The 15,855-nt window shown below is 48.2% G+C and overlaps 2 protein-coding genes and 1 pseudogene across 4 annotated transcripts; 1 reads left to right on the top strand and 2 right to left on the bottom strand.

The window, feature by feature from the left end:
• Nucleotides 1-46: 46 nt before the first annotated feature.
• LOC123369842 (transmembrane protein 217-like) lies at nt 47-15,222 on the top strand. Of its 3 annotated transcripts, none has more exons than XM_045015859.1 (2): nt 47-1,261; nt 14,201-15,222. In XM_045015859.1, exon 2 carries the CDS (start codon nt 14,327-14,329, stop codon nt 14,906-14,908), a length of 582 nt encoding a protein of 193 aa, XP_044871794.1. In that variant the 5' UTR covers nt 47-1,261; nt 14,201-14,326; the 3' UTR covers nt 14,909-15,222. The 3 variants fall into 3 exon arrangements, with proteins under 3 accessions (XP_044871794.1, XP_044871792.1, XP_044871793.1); XM_045015857.1 differs by lacking the exon at nt 47-1,261 and adding an exon at nt 12,357-12,871; XM_045015858.1 differs by lacking the exon at nt 47-1,261 and adding an exon at nt 12,357-12,871 and having other exon boundaries at nt 14,140-15,222.
• LOC123369067 (serine/threonine-protein kinase pim-1-like) lies at nt 5,117-9,197 on the bottom strand. Its single transcript, XM_045014433.1, has 3 exons — nt 9,191-9,197; nt 6,664-6,840; nt 5,117-5,938 (listed from the first exon to the last, which is right to left on the bottom strand). The coding sequence occupies exons 1-3, from the start codon at nt 9,195-9,197 to the stop codon at nt 5,781-5,783; spliced, it is 342 nt and encodes a 113-aa protein (XP_044870368.1). The 3' UTR covers nt 5,117-5,780.
• LOC123369841 overlaps nt 14,179-15,855 on the bottom strand; it is a 52,834-nt pseudogene continuing 51,157 nt past the window's right edge.

Genomic DNA, 15,855 nt, shown 5'->3' with positions numbered 1-15,855 from the left:
TGTTCCGTTCAACCCGCAGGCAGACACCCTGAAACATAACAGTTAAAGAACAGATCCTGGCTCCACCAGGGTAAAGCAGAGTTTTAAAGTTTGCCTCTCGGTATGAACAGTAACTTGTGCAGTACTGAATCGAACAGCAGTCGCATGCAACATGTGGGCGCTTTAGTTTAACGAGGGGAAGCGAAGCCCAGCATGTTTGTGCTGAAGAGTGTGAAAAACAACCAAGTTCTCCTAACCTGGACGCCAACAGCCCCCGTGGCTCTGGGCCAATCACAGCCTGGCTGCTGATGGTAATAGTACTTAACAAATCAGACATCCGTAATAGGCAACTTTTAACAATCCCTTCACGGATGTGAAGCATTACTGCCTCCAGAGCCCGCCACACAGGATCTGTGTTACTGAAACACACTGTGCCCCGACATTGATGGTCAGCATCCAATGTACCATGTGCACGGGGTAACATACTGCATCATCAATATAGCGCTGATGTTTACCTGCTTTATTCACACACCACTAGGCATAAATGGAAACAGTATGTAGATATTTCATGCCTCAGCCATACACCTTTGATCTCACAGTTCAGTGAAGAGGGCTGCCAGAGATGGCCAGGACTAGGACACTGGACATGGACAGCGCACAAGTTCAGCTCCAACACTGACTGCTGACGCCTTTAACGGGCTGAACCAAAACGCTCCATGTGAGTGACACAGCTTTGAGGACATGTGAATGCAAGCTTTGTGGTTTGGGCTGCTATCTCTAGCTGTAGTGCAGGCTGTGGCTTACTCATCTCCTGCTCTGAGAACTGCGCGCGTTAGTGGTGCTCTGGGCGTTCGGATCACGTTAGGAAGGGTCCTGAGTTTCGACAGCGCCGCTTCTTTGCCCTGTGAAATTGGCAGTTTTACTCCACCCGAAAGAGAAGAGGTCTCAGGTTATGTCAAGTGATTCATTTTTATTTAAAACTGCATGTATAAAAAAAATAGGATTTCTGACTTCCCCTGTACAAGATTAACTATTAACAAAAGCAGCAGACTACACACTGATTCCATATACAGGCTTGACAGTGTTGGAGTCCAGGGTACCTTCCCCGACAGCTCGGCAAAACCAGTGCTATATACACATGCGCACGTGACGTCCCCCCCCAGCCCAGACAAATACCGGTGGAAATGCTTTTAAAACAACTGAACACACGCATGGAAGAGGAACACCGGCAGCCGGAACTATTTACAGACAGCTGGGAAGCGGTCGGCCACTCCACACAGTGGTGAGACATTAACAGAGCATTCTAAGAATGCATTCTAAGTGCAGTCGGGGGGGAGGGGACCCCAACTGGAAACCAGCTCAGCAGCTATGGAAGCCAGGCATGGGCTCTGAACCCACGATTCATAAATAAATAAATAAGTTATCCTACAGGTTAGGACATTTTCCTTAACAAACAAACAAACAAATAATAACCCAAACCCCTGAAAATAAGTTAAAACAAAAAGAGTGTTATATCCTTGGGGGGAAGCCGGTTTAGGAAGAAATCAGTTGAGGCCAGACAGCAGACAGCTAACAAAACCACCATTTTATTTACAGAGACAGAGAGCTCACTCAGCCGGCTGAAGCTGGCTGAGCTAACCCATAATAATCTAACTCAGTTGCCATAGCAACAAAAACCATGACAACCAAATACACAACATATTCCTCCCCCCCAATAAGAACATCCCCTAAATAAAACACACACTAAACTAGAGAAGGAGGGTAGACTGCCTCCATTCCCGGCTAACCCCTGGGGATTATTTTGCCCCATAACCGTGGGTTCGCCCTAGCTAAAGATCCAGCCGATGAGGAGGCCTTCTGTCTCTAGGTGGATTACGGCGAACTTCTGGTGTTATTGCACCCGAAAGCACTAGGGGCTCAGGGTCCGCAGCACGAACGGGTGAGGAGGTGGTATCAGCTCGTGCTGGGCAAAGGGGTATCTCAGCCGCCGGCAGTAATGGAGGAGAACAGTCAGGAACAGGTGACTCGTGATTCGGTGCCTCACCAGAAGAGGTGAAGTCAGACCCCTCAACTGCAGATGGGTCCTGAGGACTGGCATGACCTGGCAACAGCTGATCTACATGTCGCGGCCAGGCAAGATTCTCTGCAGTCCGGACTGTATAGGAAACAGGTCCTGTTTGAGTAATGACTGTGGCCGGGACCCATTTAGCTCTGGAAGTATAATTCCGAGCCAAAACTGGCTGTCCCGGGCTAAAGGTTCGGTCTTTTGCTCTGGGTGCCCATCTGATGACTTGATATTGCTGCTGATGTTGCACAATTTGTCGGGGTTCAGAAGGTTTCAGCAGATCAAAGCAAGTGCGCAGCTGTCGTCCCATCATTAGAAAGGCCGGAGATGCGTGGGTCGTAGCATGAGGTATGTTTCTGTAGGAAAGTAAAAAGGTATCCAGACGCTTTTGAATGGAGTGTTGTCCCCTTGCTGATTTCAAAGCGTTTTTCATTGTCTGCACAAATCTTTCAGCTAATCCGTTGGTGGACGGATGATATGGTGCTGACATGATGTGGTGTATCCCATTTGCCTTCATAAAATTTTGAAACTCCTGAGAAACGAACTGCGGTCCGTTGTCGCTCACAAGTTGTTCTGGCAGACCAAAACGACTAAAGAGTCCTCGTAGTTTTTGGATAGTACTCTCTGCAGAAGTGGACTGCATTATAGAGACTTCTGGCCATTTAGAATGGGCATCTATTGCCACCAAGAACATGCTTCCTTCAAGGGGGCCAGCAAAGTCAATGTGAATACGTTGCCACGGGTTTTCAGGCCAGTCCCATGGGTGTAGGGGTGCCCACTGGGGTGCATTCCTCACACCCTGACATGACATACAAGCTTTTGCCTTCTCTTCAAAAGCGCTGTCCAATCCAGGCCACCAAAAATAGCTTCGTGCAATTTCCTTCATGCGCACTATTCCACAGTGACCGGAATGTAGCTGTTCTAACATCTGTGATCTCAGTGGTGGTGGAATAATGACACGTCTCCCCCACAACAAACAACCAGATTGGACCGATAACTCTATCCGCTTGGACATGTAGGGAACAAGGTCGGATGAGACCGGAGAGGTTTGTCGAGATTTTCCATGCATCACCAGGTCCATAACTTGGGACAATACTGGGTCAACGCGAGTTGCCTTCTTTATCTGAGTAGCAGTGATGGGTGTATTCTCTACCTGTTCAAAGTAGAAGATTTCCTTTTGGGCACTATCTTGGTGTTTGACCGGCAAAGGCAACCTTGAGAGGCCATCTGCATTGCCGTGCAGAGTGGATTTCCGATATTTGATTTCATATGTGTGTGCTGAAAGTAACAATGCCCAACGCTGCATACGACTAGCAGCTAATGGGGGAATGCCTGTGTAGGGTCCAAAAATTGATGTCAGAGGTCGATGGTCTGTGAGAAGAGTAAACTTTCGCCCAAACAGGTACTGATGAAACTTCCGAATTCCAAAAACAATTCCTAATGCCTCACGTTCGATTTGGGCGTAGTTAGTTTCTGCTTTGCTTAGAGTGCGTGAAGCAAAAGCAATAGGTCTCTCTTCTCCTGAAGGCATAATATGTGACACGACTGCTCCCACTCCATAAGGGGAGGCGTCGCAGGCCAATTGCAGTGGTAAGGATGGATCAAAGTGCGTTAGAACTTCAGAATTTAGCAATGCATCCTTAGCTTTGTTAAATGCAACATCACAGGCTTCAGTCCACTTCCAGGCCTTTTTCTGCCCAAGGAGCTCATGAAGTGGTTTTAGCAGTGTGGCTAACTGTGAGATGAACTTTCCATAATAGTTCAGGAGTCCTAGAAACGAGCGCAGCTGGCTTACATTTCGAGGTGGGGGAGCCTCCACAATAGCTTTAACTTTTGCAGGGGCCTTATGAAGACCTGCAGAATCAATGATGTGTCCCAAATATTCAACAGAGGGCTTGAAGAATTCACACTTGTCTTTGCGAACTCGTAGGCCATACTCTTCCAGTCTTTGTAGGGTATGCAGGGTTCCTCTTTTTGTCGGCCAGACCACAGGCCTCTTTTTCTTTTGTTTACAAGCACACTCAATGTGTCCCTTTTTGCCACAGTGTCGACACACCAGGTCCTTACACCAGCATTCTGATGCCTGGTGACCCGGCTTACCACAGCGGTAACATTCTTGACTCTGCACCGTTTTGTGGGTCGGTTCTTGTGACACTTTTTGCACCCTAGGGGATGCACCGATGTATTGCGCCTCCCTTGTAGCCAGTTCCATGGAGACAGCAATATCAACAGCCTTCTGTAAGGTAAGCTGAGCCTCTATCAGTAGGCGCTTCCGTATAGCTTCACTGTAGAGGCCACACACTAACCTGTCACGCAGGGCATCATTTAACATTTCTTTAAATTCACAGTGTTCTGCTAGCTTTTTTAAAATGGCTACGAATTGTACAACTGTTTAATCTTCCTTTTGGTCTCTTTTGTGGAACCTATATCTTTCAGCAATTACCAGTGGTTTTGGGGAAAAATGGGACCCCAGGATTTCCACAATGTCACTGTAAGATTTAGTTGCTGGCTTAACAGGGTGTAGTAAGCTGCGTAGCAGGGAGTAGGTTTTAGCCCCTACAACACTTAAGAATATTGGCACCTTCTTCGCTTCTGTAATGTCATTTGCAATAAAAAAAAGCTCAAAACGCTCAGTATACACATGCCATTGCTCTATATTCTCATCAAAAGGTTCCAGTGGCCTGGTCAGAGTAGCCATGATTTTAGTTTCACTTTCACAGTCAGTGCAAACAAGCAGCTTTTTTGTTTGTTTGTTCTTTACCTTGACTTCTACTTCCTTCTGTTACTGGAGCAGCACCGGAATCTCACCCTCGTCGCCACTTGTTATATCCTTGGGGGGAAGCCGGTTTAGGAAGAAATCAGTTGAGGCCAGACAGCAGACAGCTAACAAAACCACCATTTTATTTACAGAGACAGAGAGCTCACTCAGCCGGCTGAAGCTGGCTGAGCTAATCCATAATAATCTAACTCAGTTGCCATAGCAACAAAAACCATGACAACCAAATACACAACAAAGAGTAAAAACGTTACCATTATATACTACAATCCTCTGTACACCAAGCTTCGCTCCTGTATAATTCTGTACACATTTACAGCTCTATTGGGTTGCATTGTTTGTGCATCTGTGAGGACGCCCTGGTTTCCGAGGCTCAAGGCAAAGAGCTGAGGAAGGAAAGGTCCCGCTAACAGCATACCTCGGAAACAACTAGCCAGGGTGCATTGGTTTCACCCGTGGCTGCTTCTGACCTGTTCCTTAAGAAGGGGAATGTAAAATAAACCCAGGTGAATCTTGGAGAAGCAGAGGTGTAGGAAGATTCAAGTATTTCCCCCAGCACAGCCCAGATCGCAACTGAAGGCACTCAGAACATGGTGACACAGTGAATAAGACAGCTATTCAAATCAGTACCTTCCCTCCCCCTCCACAGCCAGTTTCCCCAAGCAAAACGTTCTTGCTAATTCTCTGGTCCTCGCTCAGTTCATATTCCAGGACTCAGCAGGTCAGGGACACTCACAGATGTGCCCATAAGACATCAAAAAAGTCTACTGGCAAGACATCAAGTAAGGCAGGACCGAACGAGTTCAAGACCAGTCCACCTGGGATGGATGGTAACGTCCAGCCTCTCCGAAGATTCTCCAGTTAGCTGAGCTCTGGAATGAGATATGAATGTTCCCATGTAACAGGCAGACAGTCACTGGTGAAAGTTTTCTTTTTACACCCAATGGATGAGAGGAGCTGCTATTTGCCAGACTCCTGAATTAGACTGTGCAGGTGGATCTCTGCTGTTTTCTGTGGCAAGAGGACATCTTGCATCCAAGAATGATTTAGAAGATCTTCAAAGGATGGCGTGTCGGAGGGCCTCAAGGCAAGACACCATTTAATGAGGTGCTGGCACTCTGGGGAGAGAAAACAAGCAGTTAGTGAGAATGCGCTGCCGAGTAATGTCTGTGAAGCCTACAAGCCTCCCTATTTTAGCATCTGCAAGTCTGCTTTGGGATGTGCCTTTCTTGTTTCACAGGACAGATTACCATGGCTGTGGCTAGGTGTGGTTCCTTAGTTACTCCCCTCACCCTAGTATGTGGGTGAACCAGCTCCCATCTTTGGAAGGAGACTCCGAAAATACACAAGAGACCAAATTTGCAATGCAAGTCCATGAGCAGCCCATCCTCCCCTGCCACTCATACCCAGGCTAAGAGCAAAAATCAACTTTCCCTTCCCCAGTGAGATGATTAAACCTGAGAGCTACTCGATTGGTTCAATATATTTTGTCATTTCCACCTTCTGTAAGACTGCTTCAGCAGCCAGCTGCAGTAGCCACATTAAAGACCCCAGCAAGTGGCAGGAGAGTGAAGTGCTGAAGTGAACTACCACGGTGAGCTCTGAAGCAGCTGTCTAAGGCAGAGAAGAGAGCGGGGTCCCCAGCACTTTGCTGGGATTCAATAGCATTAAACATCTCATTGAGTTTAAGACAAGAAGGGACCACTAGATCACAGAATCATGCCTTGCACGTCTCACTGGTTGCATGAAATGATGGTAATGCACTTCTATGGCATCATATTATCACTTTGTCAGTGTGGCATTCAGGCTAAGCAACTTTAACACAACAAAGTAGAGTACTCACCTGGAGAGACCCTCTGTCGGTAGTAGACCTGGCCCCTAATAATCTCCTCATCATGTTCAAAGGGGATATCCCCACAGACCATGTCATACAGCAGGACCCCCAGAGACCAGACTGCTGCTGACCTGCCGTGATACCGCTGATAGCGGATCCATTCTGGGGGGCTGTACACTTTGGTCCCTGTAGAGAAGATTAGAGGATCACTGGTTAGGAGAAATATTTCATCTTTTACTCTAAGCAGAAGAAATCAGAGCAACCAGTTATTAATTATTTTTTCAGGTGTTATCAGGATGGTTTTTAAGAGACCAAGTTAGGACCAAAATTTAGGTTGCAATATCTTAATATTGTTGAACTTTCAGCCCAGTTTGATTGGGATTTAAACTCCCAGTAGTTTTAGCAATTGCAGTGTTGCGCTAGGGCACAGACTACAAGTGAAGCAGAACCAAATGGAGTGCAAATAAACATGTTTTCCAGCTGCAATACAAGCCACAATAAGTAACAGGTTTCTTAAGGCCACTGCTATCCTGACTTTCTCTCTGTCAATGTAACCATTTCTCACTGAGGCAAAGAGAGAGGCAGCTTGCAGATGCTTCAGTCCATGGTGACCCAGTGCAGACAGAGCATTTGGGGAGTGGCTGAGGCCTTGTCTACTGCACTACAAGGAGCCCTGAGAACCTTATAATCCTTTCTACATAAAAGGGTTTCCTTGCTTAACCCAAAGAAGGGTAGATACCTTGACGAGTTTATTCCTTTTTTGGCACTGACTACTGTTGAGTCAGCCAGGTATAAGGCCAGCCTACTCCAAAGCTGTGGACAAAGGTTTGTTGTACAACATCAAGGGAGTTAGTACAATTGTGCGTGTGATAATTATGCTTGGAACTCAGATTCCACCTTGCTTCTGGCCTCTGCAGATGCTTACGCCCTTTGCCTTTGTTGTATTTGATCTCTTCCCTTCTGGCAGGAAGAGGAGACTGAGGTCAGAGCTCAGTCTGGTTCCTGGCCACGTGATTGTTGTTTACAAACTTTGGGTTGTAAAAAATAACTTGATGTCTACCAGGGGGCACCACTAGCTTGAGGAATTGTGCAGAAGAGAAGGTGGCTGGGAGTTCTCAACTTTTTTCTTTCTGAGGCCCCCACAACATGCTCTAAAAACTCCCCGGCCCATCTGTGCCGCAGAGGTACAAAAATAAAAAAACTAGAATATTATTTTTGTTTTACTTACTCGGTGTGAAACTCGTTGCTGGTGCTGACCCACAGGCCGGGTGGCCCGCTGAGGTGAGTAAAGGGGTGGAGGTAGTGCTCCCTCCCCCGAGTCCCTCTGCCTGGGGCAGATCCCCTTATAAACTGCTCACGGCTACCCAGGGGGCTGCAGATCCCTAGTTGGGAATCACTGCCCAGAAAATTGCAGTTACTCTTGTACTGAGCCCAACTTGTGTTTGGCTAAAGCATGTCTTCCAGAAGGTACCTAGGTCTGATTGGACAACATCAAGAGATGGAAAATCCACCCCATCCCTTGGCCGTTTGTGCCAAGGGTTAATCACCCGCATTTTAACAAATGCATGCCTTATTTCTAACGTGCCATGTTCCTAATGGGACAGGTCCTGATCCGTGACGGGGCTCACAGGCACTAGCAGCAATCATCATTGTGATGTCTTACATAGAGGTCAGCCTGAGTCACTGCCCCCCGCCTCCAAATCCTCAACGTCTGGCAGTTGGCATCTCACTCTCATAAATGGCCCCTCTCTTTATAATGGGCTGGAAAAGACTTAAGATCAAAACGTATCCCCCCCCCTCCCCCCCCCCCCCCGCAAAAGATTAGGCTGATCAAAATCTGCAACCAGCTTTTGCAGCTGGAGCCCAGCTTTCTCTTCCATCTGGTTAGCAAACTCACAATGCACCATAACACAAATCACCAAGAGACAACACAGAGGCGCTCATAACCCTTTGCAAAACATGAACGCATTAAACCTCACAACTTCACAATCAGCAGGAGGTCAGATCAATATCACTAGTCCCCATTTGCAGAGGGGGAAACTCTGCCACGGGGAGTCCAAAGGTCAATGTTTTCTAAAGTGGCCACCGACTTGGGGCACCTCCAGGTTTGGGACACCCTGGTGCCTGATTTTCAGAAGCATGAAGCATAAGTGCAGCAGAAGCCAAGGGGGGCCGTGAATGCTCAGCATCTCTGCAAATCAGGCCTACTTAGTGTGGCCCAAGGAACTGAGCCACCCTGAATTAGTGGACAGGCTTGAAAATCTAGTCTAAGTGCTCAGGGTCTGCCCCAACTCCCACTGAAGTCTGTGGAAAGATTCCTTTTCATATCAGAGGTCACTAGATTGGGTCCTTCACAATCCATCTGTTCCATCCAGGCCTCAGAATAGAGGCTTTGTTCCTTGGGGAGATTGTTTGGGAACGACTCAGATGAAATCAGCCCTAGTTACAAGACATTCCCCTCCTCCCTGATGGGCTAAGCCAGCATCCCAATTAGTGCCCCCAAAAGGAAGGTGGTGCTCAGGTTTTAACCCTTTACTTGCCATCTTGCAGCGGGGCAGGAGAGGAAAAGTTTGACTTTAAGGTTTTATTCTGCCCAGATCCTGGTTTTCCCATGAAAGGTGAAATGCACCCCAAGGCAGAGGGCCCGCATGGGGCTAGATGGGCAAATGAATGCAAGGACAGATAGTCAAGGACTCAGCACCTGCAGCTGGGACATGGTTTTCCAATGAGCTCATTCAGACCTAAGTAAGGGTCAGATTTCAGCAGTGCCCAATCCCCAGTGTGCAAACGTGTCGGAAAGTCCTGCCCTTAAGGCTATTTTGAGGACTTAAGTAGTGCCAAGGCCTCGGGCGAATGTCACTCTAAAATGATAGCTATGGAGTCCCGCTAGCATGTGCCAATGACGCACATAGAGGAAGGCATGAGCCAACCAGGACAAATATAGGGCAATACACAGACTGAGGAAGGGGATGAAATGCCACCTGCTGCCTGCGGGGACTGGGTATTCACTCAATAAATAGTCAGCAAGCTGAGGAAAGGCACCAATCAGCAAAGGGAGCCAGGATCCAGCTTTCTGAGCCCAGCTCCCCATTCCTGTGTGACATGAGTTTGGTGGAGCTCAGCCCAACTCCCAGCAGCCTGGTATTCACCTCACACAAGCACCACAACTGGCAGCAACTCAGGCCGCCTGATCAGCAGCCTCAGCGGAGAAGGCAAGGCCCTACTGAGACTAAATCCCCCCCTTCAGGCCCTCCACAGCTGAGTCTCATTGACAGAGTAGGATGGGGGGAAGCTGGCCACGGGCCGAAGCAGAGCAAGAGGGACGGGAGGAAGCCCCCATTAAAAGAACCAGAAGTCCTAGAGATGGTTCCAGACCTCAGCTTGAAAGCCTCACAGAACCATGAGGGTGTTCGTCTCCAGCCCAGGTCCGTCACTAGTAAGCACAGAGTGGGGAGGGAATACTACAAGGTTTATGGTAACGCTGGTTCTGCGGGTAGCCATGGTAGGGAGTGATGGGACGGAATAAAAAGCGTGCGAGCGGTTAGGGAGCTCCCATTGGGGTCAGGTATTTACGGCTGGGGGTGGGGTTTGTAAGGGCCAATGTAGGGAGTATTTAGGGGAACGGGTGCTGTTCACCCAGTGTGGCACGGACGGGTATGCTAGACCCGACTGTGCTTTCAGTGGCACCGGTATAAACCTCCAAGCGAAGAGGGGCTCTGGCCTACACGTGGTGTAAGGCGAGACGGCTCTGGCACAGCGCGACGCCAGCAAAGTCAAGAGTTACACGCTGGCCCAGGGTTTGCATTGAGAAGGCTTCTGAGACGAAGCTGACGAGACACGGTCCGGGAGCTAAGGGAGCGCGGGTGCGAGTGAGCGCACGTCGGCTCGTGATTATTAGTTATTATTGGTACTGTGGGAGGGGGCGTGCCCAGGAAGCAGGGCCCTTCTGTGCTAGGTGCTGTACAAACACAGTTCCAAAGGCTGTTTACTGCTGAGGGCTCCAGCATAAAATGAGAGAGAGCCAAGACCATGTAACACTGAGGCTTTATTCATCCCCCCTGCCCCTCCAAGTACTGGTCTTCCTCATCAAGCACTTCCTGCCAGTAGAGTTCCCAGATATTAACCTCTGCACACTGGCATCCTCTGACGCCCCCTGCTGGGAAGCTGTCTAGCGCAACACTCTCACATGTACTGGTACTTATGTTGTCCATGAATGCCCCAGGAAGCCTTTGACTGGGCTAGAATAAAGCATTATCAGGCTGTCTTATGTTGGATCAGTGCAGGAGTGGTGTCGGTGCTGCAAGGAGCTCATCTCTCCTGTGATAGCAGCCCCCTAAAAGGCTCCCTGAGGTGTCAAACAGCGACTTTGGGCAAGTTTGTCTGGGCCTCAGTTCCTCACAGGTGACCTGGGGCTAATTGTACCTTTTCTCTCTCCCACTCTTTGCTGCCCCATCTATTGAGATTGTCAGCTCTCTGGGGAAGAGATTGTCTATTGTGCATATATATGTACAGCACCTAGCCCCACATACACAACACAAATAATAATACTAGAGTCCACGCAAACAGACTCACACAACCCTGATCTGGGTTGGTGTCTGAAGGCACTCTCATTAATGTACCCTCTGGTCTGGAGATCACAGGGGATGGCGCTCTTTGGCAGAAGGGTTGCAATAACATAAATTAATTAATAGATTTCTATTTATTTGGGTCTCTTTGGAATCCACATACACCAACCTAGGATAGCCCCCAAATGTATTTATTTTTTAAAGTGTAGAGGAGGGGGGGGATGGGAATTGATCAAACCTGACTTTGATAGAAATTCTTTTTTAAAGTTGCAATAAAAGCCACTTGTATGTGGCTGTTAACAATTCCTCTGCTGGCTTGACCACCCAAAACTTGCAGCTTCCCCTTAAGACACAGAGGCAGAAAGTGAAACTGACAAGGGTAGTTCCACTCTCCCAGATGGAAATATATGCAGTGTAATTGGGATTTTCAAAAAAATGCATCTGAATTTTTTCATGCTTTCAGGTTATTTTAAATATGGATTGTTTATTATGGTATGATGTGCTGCACAGAACACGTAGAAAGTTCTAGCATGCCCAGCCCCAAGTGTTCAAAAGTCAGGGGTCAGGCCCCAACTATTATGAGATTGGCTTAAAAATCAAGTTTGTTTTTTTTAATTAATAAACATGGGTTCTTTGTCTTGCCTTTAGGGGGCACTTGGGTAATGTTTTCTGGATTTTCTCCACAACCATGAGGGCTAGAAAAAAATTTTTTAAAACAGAAGTTGACATTTTCACCAAATCACTTGCCTCTAGGAGCTGGGGCTTTAAGAAAAACACCAAATATCACAAGTATCACGATAAAATGATGAGAGTTGACAATATTGCCATTCTTGCCCTAGTGAACCTACAGTCTAAGGCCCTGATCCTGAAAATACTTGAGTAGGTACATAACTTTGCATCTGTTTAAGAGTTTGCCTGATGGGGGCCTGAATTCTTTTTGGATTCTTTTAAGGGAGGAAGCCAAACAGAGTCACACCCCATCCTAAAGTGTAAGATCCAGGGCTGGCAGTAATGCATCCCTGCCCCATGTGGGGTCAGAAATCTCTTCATTGCCCAAACAGGCCAAGGAAGCACTACTGATTTCTTAGCCATGGACACAAGTCGTCTCCCAGGCCCTTGTCCTGGGTGCTGGTCTCCAGCAGGGGGAAGCAGCCACCTTTTGCTGGCTCTAGGCAGGTGGATAGTTTGGTTTCTGCCAATATCTGGGCCAGGTGCCTTCTGTTTGGCCATAGTTTCTAACTGTTAGATTAGCCCACTGCTACCTTCTGGTTTTTGTTTGTTTGCATCTTCCTCTGAAGCATCTGGCACCGGCCACTGTTGGAGAAAGGCTCCTGGACTAGATGGACCTTGGTTCTGATTCCATCTGGCAATTCCTATGTTCTCTTTGCTTTATAGTGTAACCCCCCAAGAGATTACATAGATTCCTGGAGCTCTGTCCGCTGGCAGCTCAGGGAGGAGGAGCCGAAGCAAACTCAGAGTCTGCCCAGCAACCAATAGGGAGTGGAGATGCCCCTCCCAGGTAGTTGAGGAGAGGGAGAAGCCATATTGAGGGAGGCTGGGGCGAGCCAGAAAAAAGGCCAAACTGGCTGTGTGGGGAGCTATCACAGCCGATCCATCCACCAGGTCGCCTCCCTTTTCTCTCTCAGAAGGAGGTAAGTTAGCCCTGACCTGCTCACCGAGGAGAGGCTGGAAATGCCTCCTGTTGGTGGGCATGAAAGATGGTGATGAAATATAAAGGGCTACTTCCAGATGTCGCCATTCAAACAAACGTCTCTTGACACTGATGGGAGTTTGCTTGACTAAAGCTCCAGGCTTTGACCCTTTGAGTTCAGTGGGAATTGCTGGCAGCCATAGCCTAGAAATCTGGCCAGAGCACCACAATGGGAGCTGCTGAGCACTGAGCTAATTGGGTCAACCTGGCCCAGATTGCAGGTCCTGTTGGGCTCTTGTGAATCTGGCCCTGAGCTCTTTGGAAAACGTAGTCTGCGGATTTCCAGGAGAGCTGTGGGCACTCACCCACCCTGAGGAGTCAGCCTGCAGGCTTGGCATTGCACCTTTTCTCTTAATTTATTTTATTTTGCAATGCTTTGTTTAAAATAAAGTTCTGGGCCAGTATAGAGCTGGCTCAAGGGGCCTGCAATGTATAGCTGAGTGGTTACATTGCAGCAAATACTTTGGTGATTTTAATGAAATAATACTAAAGAGCTGACTGTAATCTAGCACTTTTCATCTTTAGTTCTGAAAGCGCTTGAGAAAGCACAGTATCATTATCCCCATTTTACAGGTGGGGAAACTGAGGCACAGAGAGGGATGTGACTTGCCCACGATCTCCCAGCAAGCCAGTGGTAGAGGTGGGAATAGAACCCAAATCTCCTAAGTGCTCTATCCACCAGGTTGCACTGAGGACGCCAACAGCTGTGAGACTGCTAGACTATGTTACTGAGATTAAAATAATGAGGAGGCCGAGCCAAGGGTTTAGGCACCCTAATGTCATTAATTATTCGGTAAACGCAATTAAATTTAATCTCACCACCATTAAAATCAGTTCCACAGGAACTCGAGCAATCAACCACCTGTCCTCTTCACTGTTTCTAAAAGGGGACTAGGGTGGCCTCCCTTTAAAGCTGGCAGGTCTCTCAGTTCAGGAGCTCTGGAGCATGGCCTGTCATTGATTAAGGGGGCTGGGAGCCCTTCTCTGCACTCGAGGGTTGGGGGAGGTGGAACATGGTGAAGAGCACGTAGGATCATGGGGGACATAACCAAGTTTTGGTTTAGTAGGAATCTTGGTGAGATGGGGTTACAGAGTGTGTGTGTGAGTGTGGGATGCAGGTACAGTGTGTGTGAGAGAGAGAGAGAGAGAGAGAGAGAGATGGGTTTAGTGTGTGTGTGTGTGCGCACGCTGATCAACTCTCCTCCTTAGGTGTTCCACATGACGACGTCCCCCGCACCCGATGTTTTAGCCTGATCCTTTTCTTTTCCAGCACAGGCTTGAGTTCGCTGCGCTTCATCCCTAACACAAGCCCCGCCGACGTCTCTCCTAGCTTGCCTTTCTACTCTGCAACACTCCTTCAGTTTCCTTGGCCAGCGACGTTGCCTGTGGAGAAAACATGACGATCATCTTGTGCCCGGGGGGGTTCTGTGGCATGTCCCCCAAGGTTGGGGCCACTGTAGCTGCTGTCTACATGATCCTAGTGACCAACATGTACCTGACCTTCGAGATTGGCCACTTGGAACGAGCAATGACGGACATGGCACAAATCAAGCCCTTCAACTTGACCGAAGTGGGGAAGATGCTACTGTATTGCTACTATACAGCCATCACGCTGGCCGTCATGAGCTACCCGGTGTGCGTCTTCCTCATCTACTCAGTCCACAAGCGGCTCTACATGGGCATGTTCGCCTATGTCGCATGGATCATCTTCTATGATCTGGCTAACTGCCTCATCGTGGCCGTGGCTTACCAGGTCTCCAAAGAAGCCTGGTTTTCCCTCAGCCCCCTGGAGTGGTTTGGGCTGGCCACCAGGATCCCCATGGATTGCTTCTGGCTCGCCTTCGTTGTCACGTATGCCCTGACGATTATTGAAAGCAAAGGGCAAGGAAGGATGTCGCTCAGGATGAGGCGGATCTCTAGGAACGTGTCAGAACCGCCCAGGTTTAGGTTGGGCTCCACTGCTAGGCAAGGCATGTGAGGGGAGGTATCGGAGCAGTACGTTGGGCCCCTTTTTCGTATATTTCCTACTGATGGAGATGAAAGACCATTACCCATGTAATCTCCTTCCTCTGTTGTGTAATTCAGTGTTTCTCTTGCTGTTGCTGCATTTTCCAGGCTGTGAGTTCAAGTCCTGAATAAATACCCCAAAAGCCCATGATTTATATTTGTGTTTTAGGTTTTTTCCCTGGGTTTTATTTTGCATCAGGAAGCCACAGGGCATGGGAGTCAGCAGAACTGGGTCTATCCACAGCTCTGCTACCGAGTCACCAAATGACCTTGAGCAAGTCATGTCATCTCCCCCTACCTCAGTTTTCTCATCTGTAAAATGGAGAGAAAGATATTGCTGTATAGTCTATATGTAAGGCCCTTGAATCTCGAGGGATGAAAAGCTTGACATAAGACCAGATTTTGAAAGATACTTAGGCATTGTGGGGCTCAGCGTTGCAACACCTAACTGATTTAGGAGCCTAGCTCTCATTTTCAAAATGGATTTAGGTGCTTGGGACAGCTGTAAGTTATGATCAGGGTATCGTAAGAGCCCTGTAGCAGGTGCTGCTGAGAGGATGCATTCAAGTAGACCATGCCGCAGATCTTTGGCATCCAGCCTAACTAAATAGTTGCATGGTTGCCATGTAAGAGTAAACAAATACAGCACCACCCTACTGACGTAACTACAGCAGCTCCTCTATATAGGATGTAGGCTGCCACAAAGCTATTTACATCACTTCCCAGGAAGCCCTCGCTTTTGAGCAGCACCTCCTGTGGGACAGTGTAGGAACTGGAGCTTAGCAGCGCAATTGCACATTGTGGGCAATAGCCAGGGAGAGTGACGTTAGCGAACACAGGTGCAAGCCCAGACTGCAGGTGCACCTTGCTTTGCAGAATAGCCTCTCTAATAAAGGACACAAAACTCTGGGTCAGTCC

The sequence above is a fragment of the Mauremys mutica genome, chromosome 4 (genome assembly GCF_020497125.1).
Source record: "Mauremys mutica isolate MM-2020 ecotype Southern chromosome 4, ASM2049712v1, whole genome shotgun sequence".
Taxonomy (NCBI): Eukaryota; Metazoa; Chordata; order Testudines; family Geoemydidae; genus Mauremys; species Mauremys mutica.
This window is presented reverse-complemented; position numbering and strand designations above follow the sequence as displayed.

What these genes read in the sequence shown, in the direction of transcription:
- LOC123369842 (XM_045015859.1), top strand. Translation starts at nt 14,327, where the DNA reads ATGACGATCATCTTGTGCCCGGGGGGGTTCTGTGGCATGTCCCCCAAG.
- LOC123369067 (XM_045014433.1), bottom strand. An exon ending in CCGACAGAGGGTCTCTCCAG is followed by an intron (nt 5,939 to 6,663) that starts GTGAGTACTCTA and finishes TTCTCTCCCCAG; the next exon opens with AGTGCCAGCACCTCATTAAA.